General features: G+C 43.9%; 2 protein-coding genes across 2 annotated transcripts; one reads left to right on the forward strand and one right to left on the reverse strand.

Moving 5' to 3' along the window:
- The first annotated feature begins 62 nt into the window (after positions 1-62).
- Positions 63-5,114, forward strand: LOC148644886 (uncharacterized). Its single transcript, XM_088612214.1, has 8 exons — positions 63-402; positions 501-576; positions 932-1,129; positions 1,659-1,717; positions 1,935-2,052; positions 2,399-2,467; positions 2,718-2,754; positions 3,273-5,114. Exons 1-8 carry the CDS (start codon positions 356-358, stop codon positions 4,793-4,795), a joined length of 2,127 nt encoding a protein of 708 aa, XP_088468340.1. The 5' UTR covers positions 63-355; the 3' UTR covers positions 4,796-5,114.
- Positions 5,115-5,214: 100 nt separating this feature from the next.
- Positions 5,215-18,393, reverse strand: tmc7 (transmembrane channel like 7). Its single transcript, XM_088612213.1, has 16 exons — positions 18,048-18,393; positions 14,928-15,186; positions 12,815-12,963; positions 12,320-12,475; positions 11,893-11,978; positions 11,495-11,640; positions 11,176-11,323; positions 10,765-10,932; positions 10,437-10,597; positions 9,462-9,585; positions 9,137-9,234; positions 8,710-8,893; positions 8,213-8,343; positions 7,729-7,884; positions 7,253-7,331; positions 5,215-6,952 (listed from the first exon to the last, which is right to left on the reverse strand). Exons 1-16 carry the CDS (start codon positions 18,061-18,063, stop codon positions 6,761-6,763), a joined length of 2,253 nt encoding a protein of 750 aa, XP_088468339.1. The 5' UTR covers positions 18,064-18,393; the 3' UTR covers positions 5,215-6,760.
- Between the last annotated feature and the right edge of the window lie 8 nt (positions 18,394-18,401).

The following is an 18,401-nucleotide window of genomic DNA, read 5'->3' on the forward strand; positions in this document are numbered from 1 at the left end:
CGCCGGCGAGATCACCATTTTGTCATTAGCGGCACCTACAGGCGAGGAGGACACACTGCACGCAAGCTCCACTACTCCAGCCTGCGAGCTCGGAGAAAAGGTGGAGGTGTAGCTTGTTTAATCAATGTTTCGCCCCCGTCGTCCTGACAGCAAAGTCTGATTGGAAGGAATCTATGCCTGTTTATGACTGACGTCTGCTCCGGTGCTGAAAAGTGTTTGCTGGGCAACACCTAGATACAATGCATACAGCTGAAAGCCTACTCGAGGCAATGTGCCAAGGCATTCACGCAATCATCAGTACCGTGGCCCAGGGTCTCTACAATTTTCGGGGGGTTCCGAGACAAAAGAGAAAGAAATGCCTCTGTGTTCAAATGACGTCACCAGTGCTGTTGCCCAAAGACTGTGAGTAGACAGATATTTTGTGGAAAGTGGAATATTCAAATGAAGTCTTTTTGCATGACTGTTTGAAATACATGATCTTCCTGCTGCATCCTTAATAGAAAGTATTATGCGGAGGTGGAGAGGAGGGAAGATGGGTTTGACCTCTCACCTGTGGAGCCCCGTGCCCTCACAAAGGTAAGGCTGTGTGTGACAGAGGAGTGTGTCTGTGAGGGGGGGAGAGAGGGCAGTGAGACCATCCTGGGATGGCAGCCAGGATGAAGACAGTCTTGGTGCCTCCTTCATCAGTCCTGGATATGCAGATCCTCAGATTATTCTTATCTTGATATTGAATGTGTTGAGGAACAACGTGAAGGAATATCCTGGGCACTGCCTGTTCAAAATCTGATCCTTCTAAGGCCAGACAGATGGTCCTCCTCACATGTCAGCTCTGGCTCTGCAGGTATTCTTGTCCCGGCAAGACATTTTGGGAGTAACATCTGCAATTTTCTTTTTCTCTCTGCATTCCTTGGACACAATGTCTTGTTTGCAGCACCCCCTGCTGGGCCCCGGGTTGCTGCACGACCGCAGCCTGAAGCACTACTTCAGCGAGGTGGGGGTCAGGGCGGCGCTGCAGCTGCGCGGACAGACGGCGGGATCGGCCAGGCGGAGGCAGCCCGAGCCGAGCCCCCCCCGCCAGCTCACTGTCACTCGCCACATCCGCAGACACATGAGGAAGACCGCGTTCTCTGTAAGCAAGCGGTCTGGAGCCTGTTCCACCTTTTTCCTTAAACAAAAACTATTGTTTTTACTTCCATATAGGAGCATCACGGAGAACTACCGTACTTCCTCCTAAATTTGTCATTCAAATATGGTATTTTGGCTCACTTTTTAGATAGAGTTAAAATTGCATTCTATTTGATAATGGGAGGCAAACCAGCACAATGACAAGTTCTTCGTAAAACTTTAACTGCTTATATGCTATTGAAATAGCTTTTTGTAAATGAAATACATTAACAAAGTGACACGATTGTAATAATAACCAATCTCTATTTGAACGGGTACATTAGTGTAGTGTTAGTCAAACCCTAATCCAGGCTATAGCTTGAACCACATCCTTAACCCAGGGGTAATTTGCAGAAAGCAGTTTGTACTTTATAAATGTACTGTATCAATGGCTGGATCCATTAACGGAGTGTAATTCTTCAACCCCTAAACTACAGCATGGCTAAGTTGTTTTAACATTCGTGTCACAGCTGCTTCTCTATATGTCCCATTAGGAAGCCGCTGTCCCCAGGGAGCAGGATTTCAGATACTACAGCAGACCCAGCATCAACAGGTACGAGGCAAGAAACGTTCTTTGGTTGTTTTTCTGGAGTCGGCGCGCTTTTTCCAAGCGCTCGAAAAATGACAGATGGCATTTTTCAATACAATTTAACTAGATGGTAAACATTAGCAGTAGTATTGTCATTTTGAATAAGTCACCCAGGTTGCAAACATCTCTTTGTGGGAGTGTCTTTACCTCACTGTATGACTGACACTTTCCTTTGTTTTAGAGCCCCATGCTATTGGCCAGAGCCCATGCCAATCTACCGGCGTGTCCCTCCCCCCTACATCACTAGGGGAGAGCTTGTGCGTCTCGTCTCCTCTGCATCCAGACTCATAGTGGCCACGGTGAGAGTCAATGGCATTACACAATTTCTTCTCCACACCAGGACTTAAAGGAAAATCTGTGAAATAAGTGGACATAGCAGACTGAGGACTGAAGCTTGGGTGCACTTTGTGATGTCACATCACGAACAGGTCTTAATAAAGCAGTCAGGTCACGAGAGTCGATTTACTGGGAGTCTTCCATAGCAGTTGTGGTAGAGATGTGGGAGCTGCATGTTTTACCCAGTTGGATAAACACTACCAGTGTTTCCTCCTTCGTGTTAGCAGGCTTCCCTTTGTCCTTTCTGTATACACCGTTGCCAGCTGAACTCTGACCCCCACCTCTTTTCTCTTGCCTTCACCACTCCAGGAGGCAGTACAGCTAGCTCCCGAACTGCAAGATGCTTCCAGAGCCACAGCCAACAGTTGTCAGTCAAAGGTTTGTACAGTTCTCTCAGTGTAAAAGGAGAGAAAAAAACGAGAATGCGTCTTCTTTTCAGCCTAGTCTCACAAAAAAGCACAGAAATGACCACTGTCTTATTCACTTTGAAGGCATAAGGAGTTTCCTCCTTCATTTGAGCTAAGAGGCTCAAACCCAGCTGTACATTGTCTTGGCTACTGTGCACCATGACCTTGTGATTCTCCAGCAACAGCAGTGAGCTGAACCCTCTGTCTTCCTTCTCTTCCAGAATCACATCTCTCTGCCACGCATACAATATGCAGGTGGTGAGTATTCCCTTCCATCAGTCCTCATGAAAGTACTGTACAGAGAGAGACCACCAAAATACCATTGCAGTGTCAAGTACCATGTTTAAAATTGACGTGCTCTCTTACCAAGATGCTGCTAAGCATAAAACACAATTAACTCAAACTTCAATTGAATTCCTGAATCAGGCCTCAAGAAATGAGATATCAGTTCTTCATTCATTATCCAATCCATTAGCTCTTAATCATTTAACTGCTCCTTTCTCTGATCTGGCCAAGAATGCTTCCAGGCAAAACTCCCACAGTATACCTGAAGAAGGCTCCACAGGCGAAATGTTGTATTTCCTTTCTTTTCTTTTCAGCATGGAATAAACCCGTTACCTGTTCCTCCCACAGTATATGTGTTAACTCTGCTTCTAATTGTCCAGCTCCAGCTTTTCTGTGTTCCCCCACCTCCCAGACAGGCTTTCCCCCTGCTCTTCTGCTCTTCAGCCCCCAGGTCCTGATCACTTAGCTGCTGTGTCCCATCCACATTACAGAGAACAAGAAGAACCACAAGAAATTGTGGGTGAAGAGTGGTGATGCAGTCATGCCCGGTGACAGGACATTGCCTCAAAAGCCAGAAAGCTCAATTTCCACAAGGGGACTTTGTGAAAGAGGGAGGAGGAACAGCAGTGGAACACACAGGAAAAAACTGACTTTATCACATGAAAGACCAACCATCAGCAAGAGCGCGTCAGGCCAGGGGAGGAAATCAGACGCTGATACCTCCTCCCAGTCTGGTAATTCCCAGAAGAAGGGTCCAGATTGTGTCAAGGGGGAGAGAAAGACAGCGACTGAGAGCGCAGCAGGGAGAGAGGGGGATGAAATTCAGGGAGTGAGGGTTTCCACAGGGATGGATCTCCCACTGGAAGAAGTGGCAGACAGGTGTTTGTCGGGAAGCTGCAGGGGAACCGGAGAAGTCAGAGGAAAGGAGGACCAAGCTGAAACCACAGAGCAGGACCTACATGTGGTGGAAAGTGTACGGGGCTATAATGCAGAAAGTAGTTTTTCCCTGGGGCAAATGAGAGATCAATGCTCTCCTGCAGATGATGGCAAGAAAGACGGAGAAAGTCTCTTTGTTTTGGAAAAGGGGGGAAATACTGCCCCCTTCATGAGATTCCAGGCTTTACCTGAAGGGGAGAATGAATCAAATCTGACAGGACAGCCAGGGAATATGGGAAGTGACCCTGGGCAGGGGAGAATATTCACACCTACATTCCTCTCCCATTGTAACTCAGAGGACAGAGCGTGGGCCAGCACAGAAGATGTACCTCAGAGACCCTCTCTCCTGAGCAGATGTCTGGCCTTGTCTGGTGACACCGACACGAGCACGAGCCAGTCACTCTCGGATGAAGAAGGTGCAGAGGTGCCCAGTCCTCATTCTGAGAGGCAGAGGAAAGACGCAGCTCATGGACATGCAGCAGTCGTCCCTGGAGATGAGGAAGATGAGACAAAAGTAACGGGAAAGAGTGTTCCTGTCATACTCTCTGGGATTTCTGTGGAACGCAATGATAGCACCCAGTCTTCGGAAGAGGCAATCTTTGACTTTGAGAACCTGACTCCCTCTTTGGATCAGAATGAGAATTTGCTAAAAAATATGGTGGGTAACCACAGCCATGACAACCTTTCACCTCAACAGAACCAAAGAGATGAAATGCCACAGAGAGAAGAGGGAATCTTGAATCTTCCTGTGACTCACAAGGATCAGACTATTCTAGGATCAAGCAAGCAAAATATTGTCCACATTGACAATAATCCCATGTCATGCCTCAGTGATAAGAACCAAGAGATGAACAACCACCCTGGTGAGCTTGATCTGGACCTCGATGAAGAGAACTTTCCCCCTTTCTCCCCAGAAGAGTTTCTGAATCCCCCCTCACTTAGGGCCAGTCCCAGGGACACAGATACCATGGACATCCTGCTGAGCGACACCAGATCTGTGCTTTCTGATGTGTCAGATACAGGACTATTGTCAAAAGAAGACAAAGACCCATCCGTCATGGAGACCTGTTCACCCTGAAGGTTTCCTCTGCCAATTCTCAGTTCTCTCCCCTTTAAGATAGCCCACTTGAATGATGCTTTGCAACACCATTTGGATCATAATTTAACATGCTGGACTTTTAGAGGCAAAGAGTCGAATGCAGAATCACAGAATATCACTCCTCAAATCAATAATCTCTTAACTGTATCGTGCACACTATCCTTCATTTTCAAAATAGTTTCTTGTCTATTGTCAAGTTTCCTGTGTGAAGATAACGTGAACAACAATCTTTTTCTATTAAAATGATTCTTTGATTGCACATTAAATGAAAGCTACAATAAAATGCACTTCAAAACAACTTTTTTACCCCTTGCTCATTTAAAAAACACACCTTTTATAACCTGTAACACTGTCAGTTATTCAACTGATGGTAAGAAGAAAGCACACAAAATCTCAAGTGTTTCTAAATTATTAGAAAATATTTATTTAAATATATTGCAGTGAACACAAATCCAATGTTGTTAAAATATTCCCCATTACCAGTTATTGCTTTCTACGAAATGACTGTTACTATATATGCAAGCTTTGGTGGTTATTCAAGAAAATCATGAGAGTAGCCTTTTAATAAATAGCTATATATATTGCATACAGTAAGTATAAAAATATTACTTAGGTCTGTAATGTCTCCAAAATACATCCCTTTTGACTGAGCTTTGTGTGACAGTCTATGTGCTTATTACTGGAAATATCTGAGATCTAGCAAAAAAAGAAGAAATAAAGGCTATCCAAATTCCCGAGAAGGAGGAATACACAACCTGAGTTTGGAAATACTGAATCTTTAACAAGTGATAGATCTCAAGCCAACATGAGAACCTAATGAAGGTAAGAGCAAAGAGGCTGCTTCTCATGCTGATAGTAGCTCATCAACCTAAGAAACACACCCAGCAACGTCTATAGTACTTCCTGTGGTGACAGAAGAGAAGAAAGGATTTGAATACAAGCATCTAGGAAACAAACTTTCTTTTTATAACAAACTTATGTTCTGTTTTTAATCACTGTTGTGGTTGAAAGTGAAGCTTCTGATGAGCACTCTGGTACATGTTATCCGATATCTTCCCAGTTTGCTGCACGCCTGTGGTCAAGATGGTCCTATGGTAATTTTAGTGAACACTGCAAGGGCCTGCTCTTAAGAGGAACTGGCTCTAAGTTGTAGCGTTACATTGGTCCAGCATAGCTGAAAGATTTAAGGTTAATGTCAAGTTAAATGTGTCCTTCATGGAAGGCAGCAGTTAAAAGGGACAATTCAGTTTTAACAGTGGTTCAATGAAAACAAAATAAAACAAACAAATGTTATCCACAAACTAGTTACAAAATAACAAAAACTGTTAAAACTATTTAACAAGGAATGAAAAAAAAACAGGTAGCCCTGCATTTTCTGAAGAAATCTGCAACCATAGCTGGAAGTAACAGGCAACCAGGCTGGGCACAGTGTCAGTTCTGTTTATAATTTCCATTCTGAGCGAGGCAGGAAGGCAGGAGGAGTTAGTAAAGTTAAGTTGGCCGGTTCTGTTTGGTTAAAAAGGACCAGGCTGGCTAGCGGCCAATTTGACTTTAATACCCTTTCAGAAAAGCAATACAGGAGCCATTTGTCCAGCTGTGGACATTAGAACCTCCTTTGTAATCCACTGTAATAACTAGTAAAGAGAACTGTTACCACCGTCACAATTTCCAGTTACTGCACTAAGGTGAGCCCCACTCATACTCCTGAGATGTTGACTTCATAATACCTGAATAGGATAAGCAGCAATTCACTTTTTCTTAATGAAATGATTGTGAATACGAACCAAATCACTCGTGATCCAACCAACAGGACAATCAATCTGTCGAGTGACATTAGGGGATGTTTTCGTACTCCATGTATGAACTGTGATTCTCTTTAAGGGGGCTGTGCTGAGCTCCAGGCCTCCCCTGCCTACACTGTACCAGTCCGTGTGTGTCCCAGCCTCAGGCGTGCGTGGCAGAAGTGGCCGGAGGCTGTTCCAGGAGCACTCCCGAGTTGTTTCTGTTCTGGGAGCTGTACTGATACTGAGCCACACTGGAACCTGAACTGAGCGGGGCTGCTCTGGGCTGCCTGCTTGCCAACCTCTTCTGGGCCTGGCATAGCTTCTGGATCAGGAACCGCTTGTCTCGCCCCTCCTGGGAAACACAAGGATGAACAAATTACAGCGGGACATCCTTCCTTCACAGCACAGGAGAGGACAGGGGACCAGAGATTTTGATAGTTACCATCACAATAAATACGAGTAAGGCACTGGGATTAATGTTTTATGGAAAACACTAAATATGTATTTATTAAAATAATTCTGTTCATGTACATAGACACCACACGTGAGAGTGGTGTCTACGTACATCAGTATTACAATATCTCAATCTGCTAGATCCCTTCTGTGCCATTGCTGTGGCGGAGACAGGAGACCCCAGGGAGGCTGTACTCACCATCGCCAGCTGCTCTCTCAGCTGATTCACTACTCGCTTGTGAGCTCCAGCCAGGGCGATGAAGTAGAACATGGCCAGGCTGCAAGCAACACACAAAAACCAACAGACGTCTTAAGAATCTTCTACGGCCGGAAGCACAGAAACATACTGGCCTCTTTTTTTTTTCTGGTTCATAATCCAACATCTTCATCTACTGAGTCCGGCATGCCACACTCATGTTTCATCGGAAACAAAGAACTTGTCCGCTGGGTGCTTGGCTCATTCAGAACAAAACAACTTGTAATCAGTCAGCACCAAAATCTTACCATCGTAATCACATTAACTAAAACGATTTTTCCCAACAACCCTCCCATCCCCTACTTGAAACACCCAGCCAGCAGAGCTTCTGGCCTCCCCAGCTGGCAAGCACATCCATGTCGGTCTGAGCTGGGCTGTTCTGTATCCCGCCTGGAGACAAGGGGATGGACTCCACTCACCATGTGACTACAAAGAAGGAGACGGCGAAGGCCTCCGAGGAGATCGCGTACAGGAATTCACTCAAGCCAGTGGGCAGCTCAGACACCACCTGTGGCAACACCTGCCAGGAAGTAGTGTAATTGACGAAGGGTCCGCACGCCTTCGAGCTGCTGATCCTGAGTGTGCACAAAGACGCAGGTGGAAGACAGACAGAGGCGTAAATAAAGTCATTTTGTGTCTTAAAATCCCTAATAAAATTAATTATTTTAAAATGAGGTACAGGATCCTGCAACACAGATAATGGACAGTTACAACTCATTTAATCAGGAAACGCCATGGTAGGAAAAAAGGTGGCTTCCAGGCTCCTTTAGAACACCCCCAGAACACTGCAGTGTCAGTCTGAGCAGTCCAAAGCCTTGCACAGGTCCCACTGTGGCACCATGAGTACCTCCGGTTTCAGCTGTAGAAAATCTGTGCAACAGGGCAATCTGTGGCAGTACTCACTGTGCAATGCTCACGCCCACGGGCACACAGGCCATTGCCAGGCCAATCAGCAGCACCGCCAGGAAGAAGAAGTTGGAGCTCGAGGCCCGGAAGGGGCGAGTGGCTGGGCGGCAATTCTTCATCAGAGTGACCTACACATAAGAGCACATGTGTAATTCCACAAGGCTGCACAGGTCCAGGACAGTGCCAGCGAACAAGCCGAGCAGAGCTGTTAAGCCAAGACCTGAGGAATCGCCTGTTCTCAGTATAGAAGCGCTATGTACTTGTCTTGCAACACTTGTTTTCTCAGTTACAGTGAAATCAAACCTCTGAATGGAACAGGTACAGTTTTATAAATATGTCAAAAAGAGAAAGACTGAAATCAAATCTGTTCTTCCAGTTTTCTGTACTGATGGAACAGCAGTACACTGTCAATATTTCCCAGGCTCTCAATCCAAGAAGAAAGAGAGAAAGGCTCTGGCTTTTAGCCCTGATCACTGAGAAACGTGGGGCTCTACCTTCTTGATATAGAAGATGATGAAGTATTTGATAGTGCTGATAGCAGGGAGAAGGGGGGAGTAGAAGGTGCCGATCCAGCATATGGTCTGGCCGTACACGATCTCCAGAACGTTTTGCGGGATGGCAAACTCCTGCTGGCCCCACCACTTTGCCAGCCCGCAGTCACAGTGAGTCACGATCAGCCTGGGAGAGGAAAGCAAAAGACGGGAGTTCAGCACTGTAGATCAACGTTAAGGCGGCCATCTCTGGTGCCGAAACACAATGCGTGCAAAAGGAGAACAAAAGCCGCATAGTTATGATGCAAAACAGCCATTCGTCGCTCACGGTCAGTTCATTCTCTCTTCTTGTACCGTACGTCCACATCAGGGAGATTTTCATGGCTGAAGCCAAGGTAGGAGTAATCAATTAACGTCCACTGCAACTTACTTCCGGGGAAACTCCACAAACACAGTGACCGCACTAATGATGATGAAGTCGAAGATCATGAGCTTGTACATCTCTTGGCCCACACGGGACTCCCAGCACTATGGTCCCGGGACGGAGAGAAGAAAGAGAGATACAGGGCTCACCAGGGTTATTCAGGAAGCTCTTTATACTAAAAGAGAAATAGATTCAGCCCTTGTTAGGTTGTTCAAAGTCAAAAGTTTAGCTGTGAACTGTCATCTTTCTACATATCTCTGATAAGACAGGGGGTGACCAGGAGTCCAGAAACAGAGCTGCAATGACAAAGGAGAGCGCCCTAGGTACTCACTGGATACAGCTGGTGGTTGTAGCCACAGGGACAGGGCACTGTGTCATCTGTCTCACAGTGCGTGATCTGAGACCACAGGGAGAACAGCAGCACCCCGATACTGGCCAGTCGCATGAATACACACCTGCAAAAGAGAGGGAGAGGACACAAAAAGACCAAGTTTGAAGGGGGAAGTTCTAGAGGTACTAAGCTAATACACATCTTATCTCCTTTATAGTTATTCTCATGCCTAGGAGGCAGAACATTTTTAATTGAAGGAAATGTTATGTCAAACACATGCTGGCCATTTGTTGCTATGTCTTTCATTAATAAAACATGTGAAAGGTTACAAACAAGCGGAGTTCACTCGGCCCAGCTGATTTATTTACAACTTTCCAGTCAGTAGATACATCCCCTGTCCTACCAGTGATTTGAAAAATCATAGTGGATGGACTATATACCCATCCATATACTACCTCATTTCTCTGAGCACAAGTGGGTACATACCTTCTGTTCCAATCATTTTTTTCAGTGTTTTTGTTATCTTGTCCTGTGGCCACGTTCTCCAGTACTGATATTTCAGTATATTTTTTTTCTGGGCTAGAACACGTTTCCAAATTGCAACCCTGCCGTTTCCTACTGACTACTGACCTAACTTAACCTTGATCTGTTTCTCTTAAGATCAGTCTCATTCTTTTAATGTTTGCCCTTCTTAGGCCAGAAACCATTCTTTTAGACCAGTCTAACTTTGACATGCACCTCAAATGGAATCCTACTGTGGTCACAAACTGTTGATGTTTATTCCAATGACAGTTTTACATGATTTAGCATCAGAGGAAAGAAGCTGGCCTGTGTTCTGGTAGGAGAACACAGTGCAAACATGTCAACTATCAGCTCATTTGTGTCCCTCTGAAGTGCCTGAGCTTTCCACATGGGACAGAAGCCGGGGCACCCTGCAGTGTGCCTGGAGTGAAGGGGGCAGGCGAAGATCCTCACCTCATCAAGGTGAATCGGATCTCAAAGGCTGGGGAGTAGTCCTCAAACTGGATGATGACATCAAACATCAGTGGGGTGATGAAGTTGCCCAGGGTGATGACAATGGAGGGGAGGTATTCTACAATTAGGTCCAGAATGAAGTTTGTCTGAAGCTTCAGAGTCTGTTACAGAGAAAATACAAAGGACCTTTTGTGAAATGTTTGGTTAAAAAAGTATAGATTTTTTTAATCTTAAGGTTCTATTCTTGAGTCCACCTGGTGAAAAGATTAGTTGGTAAGACTCAGTTGACTCATGCTCTTCCACAATGTCGGTGGGACCTGTGTCTCACCTGCCTCTCCTGTGAGTAGATGGTAGCTCTGTAGATGCAGTAGAAGCAGCCGGCCAAAATGGTCACAACGAACAGGTTAAGAACCAGCCTGATAAGGTAGATGCGGCACCTCTCCTTGAATGTGCGGTCTGCGATCTTCTGCTTGATTCTCTCCTCCTCCAGGTCCGTCTGCACACAGAGCAGGGTGATCATGTCACACATAAACACTTCTGTAGCTGGATCATAATGTAGCACAAGGCAGAGCTATTCACTCCAGTGAGAAACACTTACAATTTCATATAAGGTTAAGCAAAGATTTTTATTCATGCAAATGAATATGAAATTGAAATACTCTTCTCAGCACACTGAGCTCTGATTTTAAAATTATACATGTAAAACTAGAGTATTTATCTAATGTTTGCTATGCCTCACCCTGAGTTCATACAGAAGACTGCTGCGCTTCAGTTTTGCTGCATTCTCATCTGTGATGCAGAAGTCCCAGCCAGAAAAAATCTTATTACAGAAGCTCTGGAAGCGATCCTCATCCTGAACCAGGTTCTGTTTGAAACCTGCCACTGACCTGTAGAAGAAAAGAACTACATATCTGAATAACACGGCCCATTACAAAACATTTCACCAGCTCTCGCAATAGTCCTAGAGATCGTGACCGTAAGGGATAAGACGTCCTAGGAGACACCTGCACCTCTCGATGCAACTACTCTTAAAACTCTAGACCCGACTGCAGACTTACCTTTTTACAATCCATACAAGGCTGAGAAAGAGGTAAGCAAAGGTTGCAAGCAGGTAGGCCAGTGGAACGTTATATGTGAACCTGGAGAACCGCACAAGGTCCACGTTGTAGTAGCCATAGAAGAGGTAGGTCTGCTCCAGGAAACCCTGAACCACAGAAGACAGGCAGAGGCTCAACAAGAATGGACTGTAACCCAGCACAAACCCATAGAAAGTGGCCTTTTCCTACCCTATTTCTCATTTGGTGCCTATCGTATTATTTTTACTGCACATGATTCTAAAACAAGGATTCATGAGAATGAGGATGATGAGGATGATCAACATGAGGATAAAACAAAGTGCCAGGCAACAAAACCGTGCACACATGGTCATGAGGAATATCCGTTGGGTTATACGCACCGTCCCTGAGAGCAGGTCAATGATGTACTGATGGAAGAGCACTAGCCCCCGACGCACGCTGCTGGGGTAATCAGTGCACTCACTTCCTGTAGTGACAGAGCAGATCGGCTCACTACAGAACACTTCATCCTTGTGTGGACTTTAAACACAGAACAAGGACAAAAATAACACTCCCACTGCAGAGCAGGTTGTTTAATAGGCCAAAGGCTCTTGGAAACATGAAGAAAAGCAATTTATATTCAGCATTACATTAAAATTGCATGTCTGTCAGTGTAGACGTACTCAAAATATGGCAACAAGCTTCAGATATGAAGTATGCAATACTGGCTTAGAGAGGACTTTGATCTACAAGACCAGTGATGGATGAAACTACAGGGCAATGCGAGTCTTCTAAGCTTCCCTGGATCCCCGGGGGAGTATTGCTTACCATACTGTTGGACAAATGTCATGTTGGCTGAACTGTGGGATACGATAATGATAGGAAGAATGATTAAGCCGAACATGAGCAGGAAGATGATGAAGTTGAGCAAGACCAGGAACCGCAGGAAGGAGAAATAGGACAGGATTCCTGTGCCAAACTTTCCTGGAGAAAGCAAAGGGATAGATTTTACATGATAAATAAGGACCACCAGGACATCCTATAAGAAATATGGATTCCACACGTATCCATCATTACAAGGGTGCTTGGATACCTGTAAAGTGTATCGGCTCAACTCCAGATCCCAGAACTTACATTGGCGATTAAAATGTCTGGTGAAAGTTGAGCAGGAGAAGGAATATAAACACTTGTTCAGAAAATAAATTAACTCTTATGATGGATTTGGACTGTGCTCAACATGTTACAGTAGTGTGGAATGCAACAGTAAGTCATACACTAGCAGACCGTTCCATGAGAACATATCCGAGAGCTTTAGCCTCCTACCCTCTATGGCATGAATGTCGCCTCTCCACAGCACCAGCGCTGACAGAACCTCCTGGCTGTCCTCTCTGAACCTTCTCCAGGATCGCCGCACGCTCAGGCGCCACTGCTGCCACTGGTTCAGATCTTTGCGCTGTTCAATATGTTGTTCCCTGAGCATACAGGAGAGTAAAGTGGCAAGCGCTGACACCCTTTTACACCCTTCACTGTGCTGATCTGCCACACAGAATCCTGCTTTTGTAAACACAGGCACGCATTTCAATCCTTTAAATACCTCAGTGAATCTCCACACAGCACAAAAAACAACAGATTGGTACACTAGCATTTCGTTCTTTAGCTGATTTTTTGCCGATCAAGAACGGAAAAGTTTACAAATTGTTTTTGCTATTTTCATTTAAGTAGTTCTTCAGGATCACTTTAAGAATATGCAGCCCTGTTCTGTCTAAACATCTCGTGTTCTGCATTACAGGATGGACAACAGTCAATAGATACGGTCTCGCTCTGTAGGCTGAAGATTTATTGCTTGTAAGAACAAACAAATGTTCGCTAAGGGCAAGGAAACCAATTTTTAGCACTTTAGACACAGATGTTTGCTTTGCAAAATAAATGCTGCAGGAATTAAAAATGTATTTTGGATCTAATTATTTGTTTTATGAATCCTTTTGTTTTGTATAAGCCTTCTGTGCCACTACATAACCATCTTATCTTACAAATGGTATCACCGCACAGTCTTTGCATGAGGAAGCTCACAAGAGCAGCCAAAACACTCCCTGGATTGCCCGTTCAAATAATAGCAATGCTGTGGGTGTCATATAGCCTGTATTGAGTGTCTCAGGGTTTCTATGGAAATATGAATCCAAATTCCACCTTCCAGCTCAAAGCAGGCTCACGCATTTGTTCAGCAGAGATGCAAAGTATAATGGCTCAGAACAATTTGTAGTGAGGATCAGGCTAGCAGGGGTGGAGACAGAAGTTAGTATTTTTAATTAATTTTCCGGAGAAGGAACTTAACACGGCTCCTATGGAACAGAAGGAAAACAAGTCTCGTGTAACCTGATCGTTACACGTTACCATTCAACACCACTTCAAAAAGCAGACTGCAATAGCGCCACATACTCAGCACAGACTGCATTGGTCATAATGAATTGTACACAACACCCATGGCCCCAACATATACAGGACTATAGAAATAGTGAAATGACTTGTCTGAAGAGTTTGAAAAGTAGTGTGGCAACAGAAAGAAACGAAAGTCACACAGTGTACTCAACCTAGCAACACAGGAACATACCTCCATATTCTGTTTCCTCAAATTTAATTCCAATTATCAATTGAAAATTAAGTTCTATTGGAGTGGGCAGTTGCTAATCGGAAAAAGCAACAAAACCAAAACAGAGAATGACAAACATTATACCATGAAGGGCACGACAGAAAACAGCAAGAAATTAGGGGCACTTAAAGGGGAACTACAACTATTTTTATATTCCAGAATCGGCATTAATGAGTACATTTCAAACCTCAATGAAAGTAAAGTGTACACAGTAATGTGTAAAACCTCCAATTTACATCACAAAATAGACTAAATTTCCAGGTATGCACAGCATCATATTCTGCGATTCAGAACGAGGCACTAAGACTTCAGATGATGTGCCCTGGCTCGATTACATTGTAAACCAGCAGGCTTGTGAAAACATCTCTTTTCATCCGACAGAACTACTGCTCTCAACTTCGAGACGGTTTTTCAGACAAATACTACTTCCTTGTTAACTCTGCACGCAGATCGAATTGGTACATTTCTGGGGTGCCATAACTGCCGCACAACCTCGTACATCACATTAGTCACTACAGGGACTAGTGAGCAGGAAGGGCCGCTTCGCGTCACAATTCTCGCAAACTCTCGCTCTCGCCCGTGGCGAGACCAGCGGTTTGCGACAAGACGGCAACTACACAGTACTTTCCCAGAGGGCCTGTTTGGAATGGGTCACATTTCTTGATACCATCAATGAATGTATCTTGGTACTGAGATTTAATCACCGGTCTGAGACATCGGGACTGCAGTTCCCCTTTAACGAGACACGGGCGTGGGGGGAATGGCACTGTTCGAAGACAGGATGCTAACCTGGCTCTCCGTTTCTCCGCCATGCTTCGGGCCAGCTGGCGGACGGGGCGCTGAGGGTCAGGGCTTCTCGGCCTCTCCACCGTGCTGCCAGCCCACCTGCCGCTGGACGTCGATCCTATGCGCTGGCGGGAGCTGCTCCGCCTGCGCCCAGTACCCACTGCAGAGGGCTTCCTCCGGTACAGCAGGGACTGGTAGCTGGGCAGCTGGTCCAGCAGAGGATTGATAGTCGACACTGGGCCACCGCCTGCTGAGCTGAACACTGCAATGACCAGATACAGGCTCAAGCACAGCGGACTAGACAATGACAAGTTTACACATAAGCAGGATGGTGTGCAGTAAAGGGCACAATTAGGTCATTTGGAGAAGTTCAGACTTCCAATATGAACAGGGGTATAAACAATGTTTTTCAAAGAGATACTCTGCTGGTGAATAACACAACAGTAGTGAGTTTCATTTAGTGTCACAGATAAGATCTTTGATTAGGCAATATATATATACAAATATGTTTAACTACATACATATATGTCAATTTGAAGAGCTGGCCAACCTAGGTAAAAAGAATGTCTGGTAAAGGTGCTGAAAGAGACACCATGTTTCGGATGTGGAACCTTCTTCAGGTGTATATATAAATTTGGACATTTAGCAGTCCATCGGTTAATCTAGAAAATAACCAGTGAAACGATGTAAATTGAAAATTAACTGACATGCAGCAACTTGATTGAGGAAAAGTACATGTAGTTTAAATGACGATCTGTTCTTAAATTTGTACGAATGTACTATTCCACAATATATGTATTAACATATGGGTGTATACACAAGTACTCACCAAGTGTCTTTAACCAAGGTGCTAGTGGGTACAGAAATAAAACTAAAAAGTACTGGTGATTTAAAGACGTTTTAGGTCTTGTAATTGTTTCTAATTTCCTGTGCTGTTTATACTTTGCAACATGTTCCTTAAATTTACCTTTATTGTACAAAGAATCAAATTATTTCCCATTTAGTTACAATGCAGAAACATAATTCATGAGTTGTTTTCAGCGTGTAGCTGGGACAAATCATATTGGTGACTGACACTTGATGTTCATCTGACATTCAGTTATATAACTCAGTTTTGTAAAAACTCTTAACATGAACCTCACACAATTTTGTTTGCAGCCTTTCATCCGTGAGTCCTATGTTATTATGACAATGATACAGGAAAGAGAAGGATTAGTGAAACAGGAAATGAGCCAGTTAACAAACACATGCTAACTGATCGTGCACACACTTAGAAATTTCCCTATTTAACCTCCCTGCAGCTCATTACAATACATGAAGTTCCTGTCTCACAACAGGTAATTCCATCTGCTCTATGTTCATAAATAAAAAACATACATATGGTTATTTTTATTTCTAGGTTGCTGCTAGAATATTTAATCTAACCAATTAATTTAAAGATTGACTTATTAAATACACAGTAACTACCTGTACCTACACCACCACAAACTGGTAATGTCATAGAACTAAATAAAATACTGTTTTAATTTTACACTACTAATACAGATGAAAAGCACATTTCTGATTGAAAGTTTGTACTTACAATATAACATTTAATTTTGGCTACATAATAAAGCTCCACTCCAGTAATAAAAAGTATTCACATCAGTCTCCTTAATATTATTCCTGAAATGTATTTTATTTTTTGCTGAACTGAAAAACTATGTATGTATTATTGCATTGCTTCTAAGATTAAAAATACATGCAAAAATAAAAATGGATTCAATCTATTTAAGTGAGCTGAAGGAGACAGTGGAACAAGGACAATTTTTAAAGAAAGCTTGTTACCTAAATCTCTTTAGCTTTCAATTCCTTACACGTTCTACAGTATAGCTCTCCAAGCACATTGAGATTGATTTACCAGATTCACTATCATGTCCTATACTGGGAATCTCTGAATGTGGACACTGCCACTCATACCAACACTGATTGGGCAACCTACCACAGGGCATGAAGAGACAGATTAGGAAATCATGTGCTCACTGCAGCAAATACAACATTTACACAACATCCACAGTTCTTTCATCGAGAGGCAAAAATATAATTTCACCATGATTATTTACAATACACATATCCTGCAACCAAACCTGCACACAGAAGAAAGCATTTTAAAATCTATTTAATGACAGTGGCTCCCTATTTAAATGCTGAATGCACTGTATGTTCAAAGGGCACATGATGGTGTGGTAGAGACCCTGACCCTTTAAGAATTAGCAGTTACTGAAAATGGATGGGTATATTTATTTTCAAATTCAAGTAAAACCCTAATTAGCTTTCCTTCTAATAGTTGCACCTGGTTCACAGGCTCGTTGTTCTCTAGCATAAAGAAAATCAATACAATTTGCACTATTCATCCCCAACGGACAGTGTATGTCTCAAGTCCAAACTTTTGCTGTAAAAACTAATGAGAAAAGTCTTTAGTCGTTTTATTTTTTTGTCAAACAAAAGCTAACAGTTTCTTGGGATTATGGAAAAAAGCATAAAGGTAATCAAGAAAATAGTGTCACAAGGTCTCATTTACAGCCACCAATACCAGAACTGCTTTCAACTTTTTTGTATTGTAATACATTATTGAGAGAATGTGACCTGCCAGCAAACAACTACATTCCGCGCTTCGATATCAGAACATACATAAGAATATAATCAATACAGGAACAGCTAAGGAAACATATTTTTTGGAGGTGCGTTTAACATGATCAACTGTATTGTGGCCCATGTAGTACAGACAGGAGGCAAAAATGCCTTCCTGTATACGTCAGCTTTACACACCGTCCAGACTTGTTTTGGTATGGTGGTGAATTGAAGCTGGGGTAGAACTCTGTATTATTATTGAAACCGAGCACCACATTTAAGGACCCAATTCCTTTCACTGGTCGTAGTATTGTTAGAAACCTCTTGCGCGATGTTGCCTGTGTGTGAGCCCAGACTACTCCGAAACTGGAAAAACACCGAAATCTAATCGAAATTTAATGGAAGTTTGACTTCCGCTCAAAACTTTTCCAGGACCCGCGGGACGATCCCGGTCTTTTTTTTTCCCCGTAACGAACTTCCTTCTAAAAAAAGCTAGGAAGGCCGTGAGCTTACCCGAGTCGCTTTCCATCCCGGAGACGGCGGTCGGCCGAGGCCCCACAGGCTCAGGTGAAAGACCGGTGCCCGAGTTTCTGGTACCCGTCCTAAGTGCCCGGTTCGCAGCCTCCACACAAACCACCTCTGCCGGTCTGCCCTCAGTCCCAAACCCCTCCTCTGTCCCGCAGGCCCCGCCCAGAGAGGCGGGGAATGAGACAACGCAACCCTTTTCTCAGCTTTTTGTCTTTTTAATACTTCATCACCAGAATTATGAATGCGACATAAACGTTGTTTTCAATTTTACGGTCCCTCCACTGGCGCACTCATAGTTATTTTCTGGGTGGGTGGGTGTATTGCAGGAATTATTTTTCT

Source organism: Lepisosteus platostomus, chromosome 19 (assembly GCF_059453375.1).
Source record: "Lepisosteus platostomus isolate fLepPlt1 chromosome 19, fLepPlt1.hap1, whole genome shotgun sequence".
Classification (NCBI taxonomy): Eukaryota; Metazoa; Chordata; class Actinopteri; order Semionotiformes; family Lepisosteidae; genus Lepisosteus; species Lepisosteus platostomus.